A 17967-nucleotide genomic window follows, 5' to 3' on the forward strand; every position below is an offset into this window, starting at 1 on the left:
CAACCGCATGCTGTCTAAATGTGATGGCATAGGACTGTAACACATGCCGTCTAACTGTGTGGCATAGGACTGTAACCACATGCCGTCTAACTGATGGCATAGGACTGTAACCGCATGCTGTCTAAATGTGATGGCATAGGACTGTAACCACATGCTGTTTAAATGTGATGGCATAGGACTTGTAACCACATGCTGTCTAAATGTGATGGCATAGGACTGTAACCACATGCTGTCTAACTGTGATGGCATAGGACTGTAACCACATGCCGTCTAAATGTGATGGCATAGGACTGTAACCACATGCTGTCTAACTGTGATGGCATAGGACTGTAACCACATGCCGTCTAAATGTGATGGCATAGGACTGTAACCACATGCTGTCTAAATGTGATGGCTAGGACTGTAACCACATGCCGTCTAAATGTGATGCATAGGACTGTAACCACATGCCGTCTAAATGTGATGGCATAGGACTGTAACCAACATGCCGTCTAAATGTGATGGCATAGGACTGTAACCACATGCCGTCTAAATGTGATGGCATAGGACTGTAACCACATGCTGTCTAAATGTGATGGCATAGGACTGTAACCACATGCTGTTTAAATGTGATGGCATAGGACTGTAACCACATGCTGTCTAAATGTGATGGCATAGGACTGTAACCACATGCTGTCTAAATGTGATGGCATAGGACTGTAACCACATGCTGTCTAAATGTGATGGCATAGGACTGTAACCACATGCTGCCTAATGTGATGGCATAGGACTGTAACCACATGCCGTCTAAATGTGATGGCTAGGACTGTAACCGCATGCCGTTTAAATGTGATGGCATAGGACTGTACCGCATGCTGTCTAAATGTGATGGCATAGGACTGTAACCAAATGCCGTTTAAATGTGATGGCATAGGACTGTAACCACATTCGACCACATCCAGTCATATTTAGAAAAGACGGTTGTTAAAACAGGGAGATTAAACCGAACCGATACAGACAAGAGGAGATAGAAGAGGTTCCAAGGTCCAGGAGCAGTTTTACTGTAGTTAACCAACCGTGTAAAAAGCACCTCCTCTTTTAGTCTTTATTACTGACGCTATGCCAATGTCACTTCCTGTTCATAAGGGAACACTCAGTTTTAGAATGAGATGATCATTGACACATTAACAGTCTAATTATAATAGTAGGCTGCGTTTACACAGGCAGCTATTTTTCCCCCCACTTATTGGTCTTTTGACCAATCACATCAGATGTTTTCACATCAGATATTTTTCAGATCCAATTGGTCAAAAGACCAATAACTGAAAAATATCAGAATTGAGCTGCCTGTGTAAATGAAGTCACACATGCTTTGCTCTGAAACGGAGTTGTGATTCGTAGACAAGAAACCGAAGAACGCGCTCAGAAACAAGGAATTAATTTAATTACCTATGGCAAAATGCTTGGCTAAGATGTGTCCTAATGAACGACCCAGGCCCAGCAGTATGTTTTACTCTAAGAGCCGGTGGTGTCAAGCAAGGCCTAGTGGCGTCAAGCTCTAAACCAAGGCCTAGTGGCGTCAAGCTCTAAACCAAGGCCTAGTGGCGTCAAGCTCTAAACCAAGGCCTAGTGGCGTCAAGCTCTAAACCAAGGCCCATGGTGTCAGGCTCTAGTTCTTGAGCCCTCATGCCCACCTGTGGTGCTGGCATTGTCCACTAATCAATTATATGAATTGATCAATTATCACTGCCCTAAGTTTTGCCCCATGTCATTAACAGGACTGTAGCTAGGCAACAGCAAAGCCCTGAAAGATTCCAACCTGCAGTGCTGGCGTCGTCCACCATGATGATCTCAGTGAGCAGGGCAGCAGGGGAGGTGTGGAGGACGCTGTAGACGGTACGCAGCAGGGTGGACCAGGCCTCATTGTGGAACACTATGATTACACTGGTGGTGGGGAGAGGAGGACAGCGACGGAATTTACGCTCCACACACCTGGGAAGAAAAGAAAGGGCAAGACTGTGTCAAATCAAACCAAATTGTATTTGTCACATGCGTCGTAAACAACAGATTTAGACTAACAGTGAACTACTTAGTTATTGGCCTTTCCCAACAATGTAGAGAGAACATGTTTTAAATAATATAAAAATAATAACACAAGGAATAAATCCACAATGAGTAACGATAACTTGGCTATATATACAGAGTACCAGTACCGAGTTGATGTGCAGTGGTACGAGGTAGATATGTAGATTTAGGTAAAGTGACTAGGCAACAGGATAGATAAAACAGTAGCAGCAGCGTATGGGATGAGTCAAAAGAGTTATTGTTAAAAATGAGTCATTGTAGATAGTCTGAGTAGCTATTGATGAACTATTTAACAAACTACTTTGCAGTCTTATGGCTTGGGGGTAGAAGCTGTTTAGGGTCCTGTTGGTTTCAGACTTGTCACAACACCACTGATTGGCTCAAATGCATTAAGAAGGAAAGAAATTCCACAAATTAACTTTAAAAAAGGCACACCTGTTAATTGAAATGCATTCCAGGTGACTACCTCATGAAGCTGGTTGAGAGAATGCCAAGAGTGTGCAAAGCTGTCATCAAAGGGTGGCCATTTGAAGAATTTCAAATATAAAATATATTTTGATTTGTTTAACACTTTTTGGGTTACTACATGATTTCATATGTGTTATTTAATAGTTTTGATGTCTCCACTATTATTCTACAATGTAGAAAATAGTACAAATAAAGACAAACCCTTGAATGAGTAGGTGTCCTAAAACTTTTAACCGGTAGTGTAAACCAAAGTGATTGAAATATAACTTGAAAGCTTTTAGGAAAAAACGGTCAGTCTAAAAGCATTGGATTGGTGTAGGCATGGGCTAATGGGAGTTTCCACCACATTTCTTACACAAGCCATTTCCTTTCAAATCAGTGAAGGGAAGTGAACAAGTGCACACTTTGTGAGGAAGGAAAGATAATTGGGACATAATCTTACTCTGGTGGCCGGGTGTCGTCTCCTAGGCTACGGCTGAGGGAGATCCTGTCGGAGGAGAACTGGTTGAAACAGTTAACAGCCATCCCATCTTCCTTCTCTTTCTCCTCCTCTGGTGTCATCTTGTCTTTCTCATAGCCTGTCCCATCTGCCCCGGGCCCCTGGGGGTCCTGTTGGGGCCTCTCCAGGACTGGCTTCAACTCTGCTTGGGTGTAGTGACCTGGAGGACAGTTGCGGTCTGAGGTGGCCTGCTGCTCCTCCACCGGTGGAGGCTGGGGAGCTCCAATCTGGAAGCCCAGGTTATTATTAGTTTTCTTCATTTTATTTAAATTATTATATAATGCAAGAAAAATAAAACAAAAGCCCACCCACTGTACTACTCTAGTCCCCCCCCCCCAAATGGACCCATAAAGGTACCTGGAAGCCCAGGTTGTTGACTGCTCCTCGGACCATCACCAGCACTCTCTCCTTGCGTTCCACCAGGTCTTGGAACCAGGGGTCCTGGACAGAGTTGGAGCTGAAGCCCACGTCTTTCTGGAGGACGACAAGGACAACCATAAACAGAGTCCCCCCAGCCAGGGCCAGCTTCAGGAGGGACATGCGCCGACGCAGGAACAGACGCATGGTGGTGGGGCAATGCGAAATGGCTCGCTGCTGGAAAGAGGGGGGAGAAAAGAGATAGTTCATTTAAAACTGGAGGTATTATATAGTAATGGCAGCCAAGAGCTGTTCAAGAATATCTACAATTTTCTTAAATAGACAGAAAATACTTTCCTTACCTGACACCAAGGTGAATCTATTGCAGTTTTAAAATGTAGTTCTACCCAAAAACAGATGTCTATAATAACTACCAGCCAAATGTCAAAAGATGTGGACCAGTCAGCTCTTCTTAACCAGCCTGTACTATGCGTGTACCTAGCAACTCTCATAGCACTCATCCACTGTCATAGCTACTCTCTCTCTCTCTCTCTCTCTCTCTCTCTCTCGCTTTCTCTTTCCTGGGTGGAGGAGGAGTCCCAGAGGAACAGCCACACACACATACACAACACACACGTGGCGTGAGTAGAGAGAACAAGATAGTGAAAGAACAAACAGAACACACCTCTCAGTAAACAACCTGGAATATTGCACCTGTACCCACCTGCTCCACCCAGAGAACACCCCTGGACCTATTAACACCTGCTCCACCCAGAGAACACCCCTGGACCTATTAACACCTGCTCCACCCGAGAACACCCTGGACCTATTAACACCTGCTCCACCCAGAAGAAACACCCCTGGACCTATTAACACCTCTTCCACCCAGAGAACACCTCTGGACCTATAACACCTGCTCCACCCAGAGAACACCCCTGGACCTATTAACACTGCTCCACCCAGAGAACACCCCATGGACCTATTAACACACTGCTCCACCCAGAGAAACACCCCTGGACCTATTAACACTGAGAATCACAATGTACCACAACATTGTATTTTAAATGTGTCCACCTTTAAATTCTAATCATACCTGCCTGCCCTCACCTGCTCCAGCCAAGAACACACCTGTCCAAGTAAACACCGGTCATACCCTCCCCTCCCCCTCCCGGATGTGCGTGTCACCATGTGGGCCTTCACCTGTCGGCTGACTGAGCAGCTCCCACACACATTAATGAATGACGCCTCACATAACCACACACACACACACACACACAACACACACACACACACACACACACACACACACACACACACACACACACACACACACACACACACACACAACACGACCAATGACAAACACACCTGGATAAATTCAGCTCCACAACTAGCCATTAATTATTTGTATTTTTCAATTTATTTGTAATTTTTTAAACTTATTTTACTTATTTCAGTAATACTTTAACAATTATTTTCTAAAATTGCATTGTTGTTTAAGGGCTTGTAAGTAAACATTTCACTGTAAGGCAGGGGTGTCAAAGTCAAATGGACGGAGGGCCAAATAAAAAATTTAGCTACAAGCCGGAGGCCGGACTGTTCGAATGTTCATTGAAAATTTTTAAATGACGCATATAGTCTAGTGAACCTAATTGAACCTACTGAAAACCTAACAATATTATTCCAATATGATCAGATAAATAAAGCAATATTTTCTTATGGCTCTGTCAGTAATCTTTAATTTTCAACAGACACAAAAGACAAATTTCCTTTATATAAAAATCCCCATAACATGAACATTAAATGAAAGAAACCGGTTTTCAAGGCACCATCAGTAGCCTATATTTTCTATTTTAGCAAAAGTGGGCTAAATTTACTTCAAAGAAAAAAACAATAATAGCAATTTTCTATCATCCACTCAACTGAAATATTTTTAAAATATAATTGGATTGAAATACAATAAAATAAAGTGCAAAAATCTATTAATCAAAAACAACACTTTGTTTAGGAGATAGCATGCAGTGAAAACAAATATTAAACTTTAACTTTTAAACTTGAACTGAGTAAAAACTCTAAATATGTGATTGCACAGTAATGTTCACTTGTTTGAGGTTGAGGGTGATACTGGTGGTGTCCCATCTTTTCCACAAGTTCATCAATGTTCGGGTAAGGCTCTGAGCTGAGGAAATCCTCAGAATTGAGTGGAGGTGTTCAGCAGTAAGTCGACTTCTGTGTGATGTTTTTGTTCAGGTTCATCAAAGAAAACAGTTGTTCACACAGGTATGTGCTGCAAACATAGACAACGTTTGGCAGCCTGGATGCGCAGCTGGGGCATTGTGTCGGGGAGGAAACGGGCGAACTCCGCAGCACCCACTGCCGCATATTTTGCCCTCAGTGCATCTTTGCATTGGAGGTCAATCAACTCCATTTGGAGGTTTGGTGGTGAGCTTTCCACGTCACAGCAAATGGGTTACCGAGCAGTTCCAACCTGCTTTTTTGTGCTTCAAAGTCAGCAAATCGGCGTCGAAAGTCAGCGGCAGGCATACCTATTTTATCAGCCAACTGTGCGCTCGGGAACGCACTGGTAGAGAGCTTCTCTTTCATGGTCTGGCAGCTGGGAAAGTGGCTCAAATTTTCTTTCCGCATCTGCGTCTCCCACAGAGTCAGTTTGGTTTTAAATGCCTTCACTGTACTGTACATATCAGAGATGACATGATCCCGACCCTGCAGCTGCAAGTTCATTGCATTCAGATGACTCGTAATGTCACACAGAAAAGCCATTTCACACAGAAACATTCGTCTCGGAGTTGTGTTGTGTCTTTCCCTTTGCTGTCCAAGAACAGACAAATCTCCTCACGAAGCTCGAAACATCTTTGAAGCACCTTTCCCTGGCTTAGCCTCGCACCTCTGTGTGATAAGGCAAATCACCATGCTCCGTTTCTAACTCCGTCAGAAATGCCTTGAACTGGCGGTGATTCAAACCTTTGGCTCTGATAAAGTTAACTGTGCGCGTGATGATGCTCATTACATGCTCCATTTTCAAGGCTTTACCGCACAACGCTTCCTGGTGTATGATACAATGATAAGCTGTCAGCTCACCTGTCGTTTTCCTCTTGCATCTTTTCCCGTATCTTCGCCACCAGTCCGCTCCTGTGTCCACACATCGCAGGTGCTCCGTCGGTTGTCAAACCCACGAGTTTTTCCCAAGGCAGCTCCATCTCATTTACACATCTTGACACCTCTTCATACAAATCATGCCCCGTAGTTGTGCCATGCATAGGACGTAAAGCCAAAAACTCCTCTGTCACGCTTAGGCTGGAGTCCACTCCGCGGATGAAAATTGACAACTGGGCAATGTCAGAAATGTCGGTGTTCTCATCCACAGCCAAGGAATATGCAATGAAATCTTTCCCTTTTTCACAAGCTGCTCTTTTGATTGATGGACAACTGGTCTACTCTCTCGGCAATGGTGTTTCTGCTCAGACTCACATTTAAAAAGAGTTGCCTTTTTTCTGGCAAACTTCGTCACAAACTTTAATCATGCAGTTTTTGATGAAACCCCCTCCGTAAATGGCCGGGCTGATTTAGCGATCTCTTCTGCCAAAATAAAACTGGCCTTGACAGCAGCCTGGCCTTGTGATTTGGCTTTTTTGAACAGAGCCTGTCGAGATTTGAGGCCTCGTTTTAATTCCTCTGCCTTTTGTAGCCTTTGTTCCATGTCCATATTCTTGTTTTTGTCCGCGTGTTTCGTTTCATAATGTCGTCTCAGATTATACTCTTTCAGTACCGCCACACTTTCTCCACACAGAAGACACACAGGTTTTCCAGCTACCTCCGTGAACATATACTCCGACTCCCACCTTGTTTGAAACCCCCGGTTCTCAGTGTCCACCTTCCGTTTTGCCATTTTTGATGGGTATCTGAAAGTTAATTTTACTGTGATGCTGACGACTGCTGTGCCAATAAATATTGAAATGAAGCAGCCTACTGCTCGGTGCGTCACCGTTGCATTGTGGGAAATGTAGTATGGTGCGTGTAAAAGATCTGCGGGCTGCCGGCTTGCTGCGGGCCGGTTCTAATAATAAATCAAGATCATCCCAGGGGCCGTAAAAAACCTTCTCGCGGGCCGGATGTGGCCCGCGGGCCTTGACTCTGACATATGTGCTGTAAGGTCTACAATGGTTGTATTCGGCGCATGTGACAAAAAACATTTGATTTGAATCGTTCCTAATGAATATGGCTTGGTTTGTGCTGTCGTAACAAATCCATTACTGTCATTAATGGATCTGGCAAGACCACACACAAACAGATCTTGGACTCTGGCTATTCAACACATCCTGCTTATGAGGGGGTATCAATCACAATAATGATAGGCTTCGGGTGAACACGGCTTAGGGCCTCTTAAAAACTCTCATTCATTTAAGCCAGTCCTCTCAAGGAAAGCCTACCTCCCTCATTGATTCAATACACTCTCGTGGTTCAAGAGCCCAACATGTGGCCACACAGAACACTACTGACTCGAATGTATTTTGGCTTGTTTTTATGCTGGTAACAGACGTCAGTTACATGCCATGTGAAGAAAGAGGAATCTTTCTAGTTCTACCATGTAGTATGGAAAAATATGTTCAAAACAACTTAAATATAAAGTTCGCCCTTCCAATAAAATGTCATTAATGTTGGAACCGTAACAATAACCATCCAGATGTCAAAATGTTAATATTTTGTTACAAAGTTCTTGGACAACTTTAGCTAGTTAGCGGGGTGCGCGCTAATAGCGTTTCAAACGTCACTCGCTCTGAGACTTGGAGTAGTTGTTCCCTTTGCTCTGCATGGGTAACGCTGCTTCGAGGGTGGCTGTTGTCGATGTGTTCCTGGTTCGAGCCCAGGTAGCGGTGAGGAGAGGGACGGAAGCTATACTGTTACATGGCAATACTAAAGTGCCTATAAGAACATCCAATAGTCAAAGGTATATGAAATACAAATCGTATAGAGAGAAATAGTCCTATAATTCCTATATTAACTACAACCTAAAACTTCTTAACTGGGAATATTGAAGACTCATGTTAAAAGGAACCATCAGCTTTCATATGTTCTCATGTTCTGAGCAAGGAACTTAAACGTTAGCTTTCTTACATGGCACATATTGCACTTTTACTTTCTTCTCCAACACTTTGTTTTTGCATTATTAAAACCAAATTGAACATGTTTCATTATTTATTTGGCTAAATTTATTTTATTGATGTACTATATTACGTTAAAATAAGTGTTCATTCAGTATTGTTGTAATTGTCATTATTACAAATAAATAAATAAAAATCGGCCGAAAATCGCTATCGGCTTTTTGGTCCTCCAATAATCGGTATCGGCATTGAAAAATCATAATCAGTCGATCTCTAGTGAGGACCTGGCTTACAACAGGCCTACAAGCCCTCAGTCCAGCCTCTCTCAGCCTATTGCTGACAGTCTGAGCAATGATGGAGGGATTGTGCATTCCTGGTGTAACTCGGGCAGTACCTGTCCCGCAGTGTGATGTTCGGATGTACCGATCCTGTGCAGATGTTGTTACACGTGGTCTGCCACTGCGAGGATGATCAGCTGTCCGTCCTGTCTCCCTGTAGCGCTGTCTTAGGCGTCTCACAGTACAGACATTGCAATGTATTGCCCTGGCCACATCTGCAGTCCTCATGCCTCCTTGCAGCATGCCTAAGGCAAGTTCACGCAGATGAGCAGGGACCATGGGCATCTTTCTTTTGGTGTTTTTCAGAGTTAGTAGAAAGGTCTCTTTAGTGTCCTAAGTTTTCATAACTGTGACATTAATTGACTACCGTCTGTAAGCTGTTAGTGTCTTAACGACCGTTCCACAGGTGCATGTTCATTAATTGTTTATGGTTCATTGAACAAGCATGGGAAACAGTGTTTAAACCCTTTACAATGAAGATCTGTGAAGTTATTTGGATTTTTCCGAATTATCTTTGAAAGACAGGGTCCTGAAAAAAGGAAGTTTCTTTTTTTGCTGAGTTTATGTACCTCAACTACCTCGTGAAGGGCCTGAGTGTTGGGGGCACTTGTACCACTGCACATCGACTCTGTACGGGTACTTTGTGTATATAGCCAAGTTATTGTTACTCATTGTGTATTTATTCTTAGTGTTATTATCTTTCTATTATTTTGATATAATCTGCACTGTTGGGAAGGGCCCGTAAGTAAGAATTTCACTGTCAGTATACACACCTGTTCTTTACGAAGCATGTGACAAATAACATTTGATTTGAAAGGACTGTTGCCTCCCAACTACAAACCTACCTCAATGACCTCCTAACCTCTGCTGATGCCCTCAACATCCGGATTCTCCTGGACCTGAGCCATCAAGTCCTGCTTACCAGGCTGGAGAGCGCCGCACTCTCCTGGCTACAATCTTACCTCACCAACTGGACCCACCAGCTCCCTCAATGGCCACACCTCTGACTCCGCTGCTGTCACACAGGGTGTCCCCCAGGGCTCTGTGCTGGGTATTTTACTCTTCCTCATCTACATCCTCCCCCTTGGTCAGATCCTCTGCCATTCAACCTTGACTTCCACTGTTACGCCAACGACACCCAGAGCTACCTCAGCACCAAATCCTTCCTCAACCCACCTCTGACCCACATTGAATACTGCCTCTGAAATACAAACCTGAATGCAACACATCTTCCTCAAGCTAAACAGTGACAAAAACCGAACTTCGTCATAGGAACCAAAACCACACTCAGCAAAGTTGGAAACCATTGATGATACCATCGTCTCTCCCTCTCCCCACGCACGGCAACCTTGGCATAATCCTGGACTCCACCCTCTCCTTCGTCCACCACATCCGACAGACTGTCAAAACCTCATTCTTCCACCTCCGCATTAATGCCAAAGTCAGGTCCTCCCTTTCCTGTCCTGCTGCTGAAAACCTGATCCACGCGTTCATCTCCCATCTCGACAACTGCAACTCACTACTCTCTGGCATCAACTGCAACTCACTACTCTCTGGCATCAACTGCAACTCACTACTCTCTGGCATCAACTGCAACTCACTACTCTCTAGCATCAACTCAAGCTCCCTCCATAAGCTCCAACTAGTTATACTCCACCACAGCAGGCCACCTTGTTGCTTCCCAGGTCCAAGCTCCAGTGTTTTGGTGACAGGGCCTTTTCCAGGGCTGCTCCAACCATGACGGAGACCATCACCATCTTTCAGTCCCTCCTAAAGCCTCACCTGTTCACCATGGCCTAACCTTATGACCCCCCCCCCACACACTCCCCCTCTGACACACAACACCTACTCGTTCACTCATACCCTTCCCTTCATTAGCCCTACTCCTCTCTGTTTCTTCCTGATCTTAGTCTGGTGGACTACCTACACCACCCGATATCACAGGAAGGCCATAAAGATCATCAAGGACAACAACCACCCGAGCCACTGCCTGTTCACCCCGCTATCATCCAGAAGGCGAGGTCAGTACAGGTGCATCAAAGGAGGGACCGAGAGACTGAAAAACAGCTTCTATCTCAAGGCCATCAGACTGTTAAACAGCCACCACTAACTTCGAGTGGCTCCTGCCAACATACTGACTCAACTCCAGCTCACTTTAATAATGGAAATTGATCAAAAATGTATCACTAGCCACTTTAAACAATGCCACTTAATAATGTATATGTATATACTGTACTCTATATCATCTACTGCATCTTTCCATCTTTATGTAATACATGTATCACTAGCCACTTTAAACTATGCACTTTTGTTTACATACCCTACATTACTCATCTCATATGTATATACTGTACTCGATACCATCTACTGCATCTTGCCTATGCCGTTCTGTACCATCACTCATTCATATATCTGTATGTACATATTCTTTATCCCTTTACACTTGTGTGTATAAGGTAGTAGTTGTGGAATTGTTAGGTTAGATTACTTGTTGGTTATTACTGCATTGTCAGAACTAGAAGCACAAGCATTTCACTACACTCGCATTAACATCTGCTAACCATGTGTATGTGACAAATACAATTTGATTTGGTGTTGTTTTAATCTCCTTTTTATGTTTAGTTTCTACTATTGTAAAACAATATAGAAATGGTGTATTATCCAATTAGCACTATGCAGTGAAAATAGGAAGTGCACCCATAAATCTGGTTAACCAGTAATTTACATACCGGAAACAGTACAAAGGGTTGGCAACAGCGGTGAGGAGTGATGTATACCATCCATACTACTGCTAGATACTACAGACACCAAGTGAACATGAAACTGCAACATTGTTACACTTGCAACAACGTAACACTACAATACTAAATAGGCTTTTGAAAGTAAGTAACCATAGAATTATTGAAGGCACTGTTAGCCCTAAACTGAACTCTCATTTAATTCCCAAGTAAATTTGAGTGGTTTTTAAACACGTTGCCTCATCTGAGATCTTTTCCAGCTCGTCGTTATAAGATGATGCCAGAAGCAGGAAATTGTTTGTGACAAAATGATCAGGAAGTATTTGACTATAGCGTATGAAATATGACTTGAGTTAGTCAAAAAAAAAAAGAGTAAGATTTCCCTTTGTGATTTACACAAACGACAAAATAACTAAATGTCTGGCATAGATAGGATAAAATAACATAAGCAGCCACTATCCCTATCGTTTCTTGTTCTATAAGTGTCTCACAGGAAATTACATACAGTAACATAACTTTATTGCAATACAAATGTAGCCGTTCTGGTGCATAAGGGAAAAAACGGTTCATAGTACGATACAAGACAGATGCAATGATGCGTTGTCTCCCGGAGAGCTTTCTTTCTTACCTTGGAACCTGTTCACAAATTTGAAGAGACGGCTTTGCGACGCTCTTTATTTAGTATTGCAAATAAGATAGATGGACGTAGGTAATCATTTTAAAAGTTTATTTTACTCCGCGCGAAAAGGATATACTTGCACCAACACTGTGGCCTCCCGATTTCCCCTTTGAATCGAACAGGTGCCATTCGTTGAAATGATTAACTCCCGTCTGCAGGGTCCTAAAGAAAACTTAACTCCACGTCACTGACACAGACCGGACTGTGACGGTCCGTCATGTCTATGGGCTTGTCTACTGTTACTTTGCAACCAGGAATACAACTTTAAAACATCTGAAGCCTAGATGAATTTATTCTACGATTTTCAAGACGATTAGATTAGCCATTTGGCAGCAGGAAAAATAATTCACATTGTGTCACGATCTTGGAATTGAGTTCCACATCATTAATTACAAAGTGAAACAAAATAACAAAACTTACAAATACTGTGACGACCTAGTGCTCAAACACAAACAATATCCCACAAATGCAGGTGGGGAAAAAGCCTACCTAAATATGATCCCCAATTAGAGGCAACGATTACCAGCTGCCTCTAATTGGGAACCACACAAACCACCAACCTAGAAATCTATAAACTAGATAACCCCCCCCCCAGTCACGCTCTGACCTAAACACCATAGAGAACCGAGGGCTCTCTATGGTCAGGGCGTGACACATTGTTTAATTAATGCTCAGCATAGAATGCTGTAGTCTAAGTTAACATAGCCATTACTTCAACATAGTTACATTATTCATGTCAAAGCAATTAAATACCATCTCCACTACTGCCGTCTTGAAACTGTAGACTGATTTATTCTGTATTGTCCCAAATGGCACCCTATTCCCTATTGCACTAATTTTGACCAAGGCCAATAGGGCTCTGGTCCAAAGTAGTGCACTGTATAGGTAATAGGATGCCATTTGGGATTTAACTTCAGACATTGAGAAGCCAATTGGTCTAAGGTCTAAATCTTGATCGCAGGCAGTTGATTGACATTCCAGCAACACCATGATAGTCTACCAAAACCATGTTGTGTCCCAATAGGACCCTGGTCAACATGTGTGCACTATATAGGGCAGGGGTATTTCATTCTTACCCTATGAGGTCTGGGGCCTGCTGATAATTAATTGCACACACCTGGTGTCCCAAGTCTAAGTCGGTCCCTGATTAAAGGGGAACAATGAAAAAAATGCAGTGGAAACTGGCTTCGAGGTCCAGAGTTGAGATTGAATGATACGGCATAGGAATTCCATCTATTGCAGTAAATTACATTGTTCAACAAATTGCTTTTTGGTCTGTCGTCAAAAGACAATTATTGGATAATCAAACTGATTTAGTTCTATCAGTTGACTGGTGAATAAGACAGAACAGTGAAACTATGGGAGGTCTTACATTGCCCTCCAGTGGTACTAGCTAGGCCCTTCTGTGTGGTGTGTTGAGAAATAAAAACCCTACCGGTCTACACTTTCCCTTCAGGCCTACTCCCATCTAGCCTCCATTGTTGGGCTCAATTCATTTCAATTCAAAAAGCAAATCTTAATTACAATTACAAATGTCAGTCATTGACAAGCATGGAAGAGAATTGGAATTTGACTTTTCAGTGTACTTCCTGAATTGACTGGAATTTAAATGAATTTGATCCCAACCCTGCTAGCCGCATCTTAATCCACCATCCTTACCGCTGTGCTCTGGTTTAGTTTGACTTTATCCATATAGCGAAACTGATAAAAAAAAAAATGTAACCTTTATTTAACTAGTCAAGTCAGTTAAGAACAAATTCTTATTTACAATGACAGCCTACCCAGACCAAACCCGGACGACGCTGAGCCAACTGTGCGGCGCCCTATGGGACTCCCAATCACGGCCAGTTGTGATACAGCCTGGAATCGAACCAGGGTCTGTAGTGATGCCGCTAGCACTGAGATGCAGTGCCTTAGACCGCTGCGCCACTCGGGAGCCCTAATGTTATGTTAGCTGGCGGGATCAGGATGGTGCAACAAGGCTAACTCCCATTCTAAAACCATGTAGTTACGTAGCAATTCCTATGTGACTACAGTGTTGTTACTACAGTTATTATTAATGTTTAGTTGACAGGGGGTATAGTAGCAACTGGTGGCAGGTAGCCCAGCGGTTAAGAGCATTGGGCCAGTAACCGAAAGGTTGCTGGTCGAATCCCTGAGCCGACTAGGTGAAAAATCTGTCGATGTGCCCTTGAGCAAGGTACTTAACCCCAAATACTCCTGTAAGTCGCTCTGGATCAGAGCGTCTGCTAAATGATCAAAATGTCAAACTTAAGGTAAAGTGTTACGCATTATTATGAACATGACATTACCAATAACTTTACTAACTTATTATTTGACTAAAATGTGCATTGCAATGAAACAGCAGCAAAAAACATAGGTTTACATAGCACATTGATTAGGGGCAGACATTGATTGAATAATAACTGAATGACAATCATCAATAATACAAAACAGCCATTTATTGATTTCGTATCAAGGGGAAATCAAACGAATTTCTTCAATTCTGGTATAGTGTTATTTTTGGAATGGAAAAACAAACAAACATTATTTTGTTGGCCTTTCAACTCAAATACAATAAGAGACTAATGGGGAAAAAAGACCAAATAAAAAGGGGGGAACAAATCAACTTCAATCAGATATCCATTCCCTCCTACACACAGGCTGCTCAGGGGATCAGCAGGCTCATTCGTGTTCATTAGGGCACACAGTAGCAAAACGTTTTGCATTGGAAAACGAAAACAAGTCGTTTCTTATTGGGCAAGTTCAGATGGTACCTCCGCCTGTTCCACTCTTTATTATTTCGTTCCTAATGGTTGAGGGAGAAGATAGATAGACAGAGACCCCAAGTCACCATGGTAGGCCCTATATAATCTCCTCCCCTGATATACAGTACGGTGAGACTCAGAGTACCAAGGGAAGAGAGTGGCATAGAGTATAAACACAGCAGTAGCTCTTCCTCTCCCTCATGTTGGTGCAAAAGAACAGGTCACATCCCTGTCCTGACCTGGGAGCCCGCATTGGGCTTTCTGGTCATTTCTTTCAATACAAGGTAGATAATGTTAGTACTGCGAAAATAATGAGTAGTAGTAGTAGTAGTGTCACCATAGACGTACAATATCTTTAGTGATTTACATACATTCATAAAATAACAGTTTCAAAATACAGTACTCCTTTGGGGGTAAAGAGACTATTATACTGTATAATAATAATAATAATATAATGCCATTTAGCAGACGATTTTTATCCAATTTACAGTCATGCGAACGTCCTCTACTTGCCAAATCAGATAGCGTTAAATACTATGTAGTACAGATACTGCTATAGATGTAACCCTTATTTCAAGGTAACAGCTAGTGGACTTAAAATAATAACTTTTGTGTATTCTCCTATTACATTGTACTGTAGAGAACCACCTCCTGCCCATATTTTTTAATACAATCCAAAATCAATGAGTGTTTTTATACATTTAGGGTTGGAATGGAATTGCAATCATAATCACAGAACATTTGAATTAAATAAATGAAGTAAAGGTGATTTAAAAATACAAATAAATCAACAAAAATGAAAATCAGGAATGAACACAACTCCAAAGTATAAGATATAATAACAACACATGCAATCATTTTGGCAAGAAAGTATTTCTACATCCCAAATGGCATCCTATTCCCTATATAGTGCACTTCTATTGACCACGGCCCATAGCGCACTACCAGGACCCACAGGGTTCAGGTCAAAAGTAGTACACTATATAGGGAATAGGGTGCATAGGGCTCTTGTCTAAAGTAGTACACTATATAGGGAATAGGGTGCATAAGGCTCTGGTCTAAAGTAGTACACTATATAGGGAATAGGGTGCATAGGGCTCTGGTCTAAAGTTGTGTACTATATGGGGAATAGGATGCCATTTGGGTACACTCCATTTGTCATACCGTATCTTTAAAAACCTCACAGTGAAAAGTTATGCCCCTTTAAAGATAACATACAGTTACCCCCTCTCACTCTCTCTCTCACACACACACACACACACACACACACACACACACACACACACACACACACACACACACACACACACACACACACACACACTTATTTCATAGAAAACATCTCATAGCAGTTAAAACTCCCTCTAGTACCATGGCACCAATGCAGTTGTTTGTTTGTCCTTCACTAACGTTTCTGTTTTGGCTTGTACCAAAAAATACATCTAGAGAAAGTAATTGATCATACCTAGCAAAGAGAAAACCACCTTCTGTGGGTTTGTTAGCCTGCACACAATAGAGGCCCTGAAAGGAACACAGAAATCGAACCCAAGACTGGTATGCGTGTGTGTCTAGGGTTACATGTAATCCGTTATTTGTAATCGGATTACAAAAAAAACTGAAACGAACAGTAATCAGTTACGTTACCAGCAGAAATATTGTAGTCAGATTACAAAAACTTTTCAGAAAAGAGATGATAATTATTGGATTACTTATAAATTCAGAAAGGCTGTTTGACCAAAAATATATTACGACACCTGTATTATGAACGACATTCAATTCAGCCTTGAAAAAAAGGCTCAAGTTTAAGTTTGTTCCACCTGACCGACTCTAACCACAAGTCAGAGACCACTATGATGTCAGAGACCACTATGATGTCAGAGACCACTATGATGTCAGAGACCACTATGATGTCAGAGACCACTGAGATGACACACTAAATGCGTTTGATGGATCCTTTTAGTCTTCTTCTTACGCCTCTTAAGGGGAAGTAATCAAAAAGTAGCTGAAAGTAATCAGATTACATTACTGCGTTGGGGTAATCTACATTTTGGACAAGTAACTAGTAACTGTAACCCAACCCTGTGTGTGTGTGTGCGGTCTCTCTCTATATTCGCTGTGCACAACCAAAGACAGATTTCTCAGCTCTCCTTCATATTATCAATATACTGTAAGTGATCGCCGCTATCAAAGAACGTTACGTTGATTTCTGTGGCCTTTGTTGTCAATCATTTCAGTTGTTCATTCTGCAGTAAATTCAGTTGTTTGATCTGCAATCATTTCAGTTGTTCATTCTGCATTCATTTCAAACTGAAATTGGTAGATGTGTGTAGTCAGTCTCTCATAATCAAACGTGTTCTTTGGTCGTTTTCATCCATTTCTTCTTATCCTTGCATATTTCATATTATTACATATATAGTTTATGTTCCAAGGTCGTCACGACAACAAAAAACTCTATCCATTTCAGTGAAAAATAAATAATGACTCCGGACGTGAACTACTTGTAGTGTAGCTCACAACAAAACAAATATTGCCTTTTGTTCTGTAAGGCAACAGGTCTTCATTATAATTATTTCTTTATATCTTTCAAGTAGCTTTGTCGAAAAAGTGTTGTAGTAAGAACAAAATTATGTGGGTGCGTTCCATACGGCACCCTATTCCCTACGTAGTGCACTAATTTTGACCAGGGCCCCTATATAGGGAATAGGGTGGCATTTGAGACGCAACCCTAAAGTTGTGTGCAGAAGAATACATTGTCACACACATACACCTGTCCATCATAGAGCTGATCTGTTTTTTTCTTTATGTTCCAGTGTTCATTAGCCGTTTGTCTCTCTCTCTCTTTCTTGCTCTCTCGGTCTCGTCTCACTCTCCCCCTCTCTTCTTCCCCCATTCTCCCTCTTTCCTTAACTCACTCCCCCCTCTCTCTTCTCACTTCT

General features: G+C 42.3%; 1 protein-coding gene across 5 annotated transcripts in view; it reads right to left on the reverse strand.

Moving 5' to 3' along the window:
* The window catches only part of LOC111966827 (polypeptide N-acetylgalactosaminyltransferase 6-like), a 34937-nt gene extending 16976 nt beyond the window's left edge, over positions 1-17961 (reverse strand). The window contains exons 1-4 of one of the 5 annotated variants that reach the window (XM_023991774.2): positions 12213-17961; positions 3389-3622; positions 2975-3258; positions 1799-1971 (exon numbers count right to left, since the gene is read on the reverse strand). In XM_023991774.2, the coding sequence (XP_023847542.1) occupies positions 1799-1971; positions 2975-3258; positions 3389-3595 (664 nt within the window). In that variant the 5' untranslated portion in view covers positions 3596-3622; positions 12213-17961. Of the gene's footprint in view, positions 1-1798; positions 1972-2974; positions 3259-3388; positions 3626-3750; positions 3915-12212 lie in introns of those variants that run through there. The other 4 variants (XM_023991773.2, XM_023991772.2, XM_023991771.2 and 1 more) reach the window with 4 other exon arrangements.
* Positions 17962-17967: the final 6 nt, after the last annotated feature.

This window comes from Salvelinus sp. IW2-2015, linkage group LG7 (assembly GCF_002910315.2).
Source record: "Salvelinus sp. IW2-2015 linkage group LG7, ASM291031v2, whole genome shotgun sequence".
In the NCBI taxonomy this organism is placed as follows: Eukaryota; Metazoa; Chordata; class Actinopteri; order Salmoniformes; family Salmonidae; genus Salvelinus; species Salvelinus sp. IW2-2015.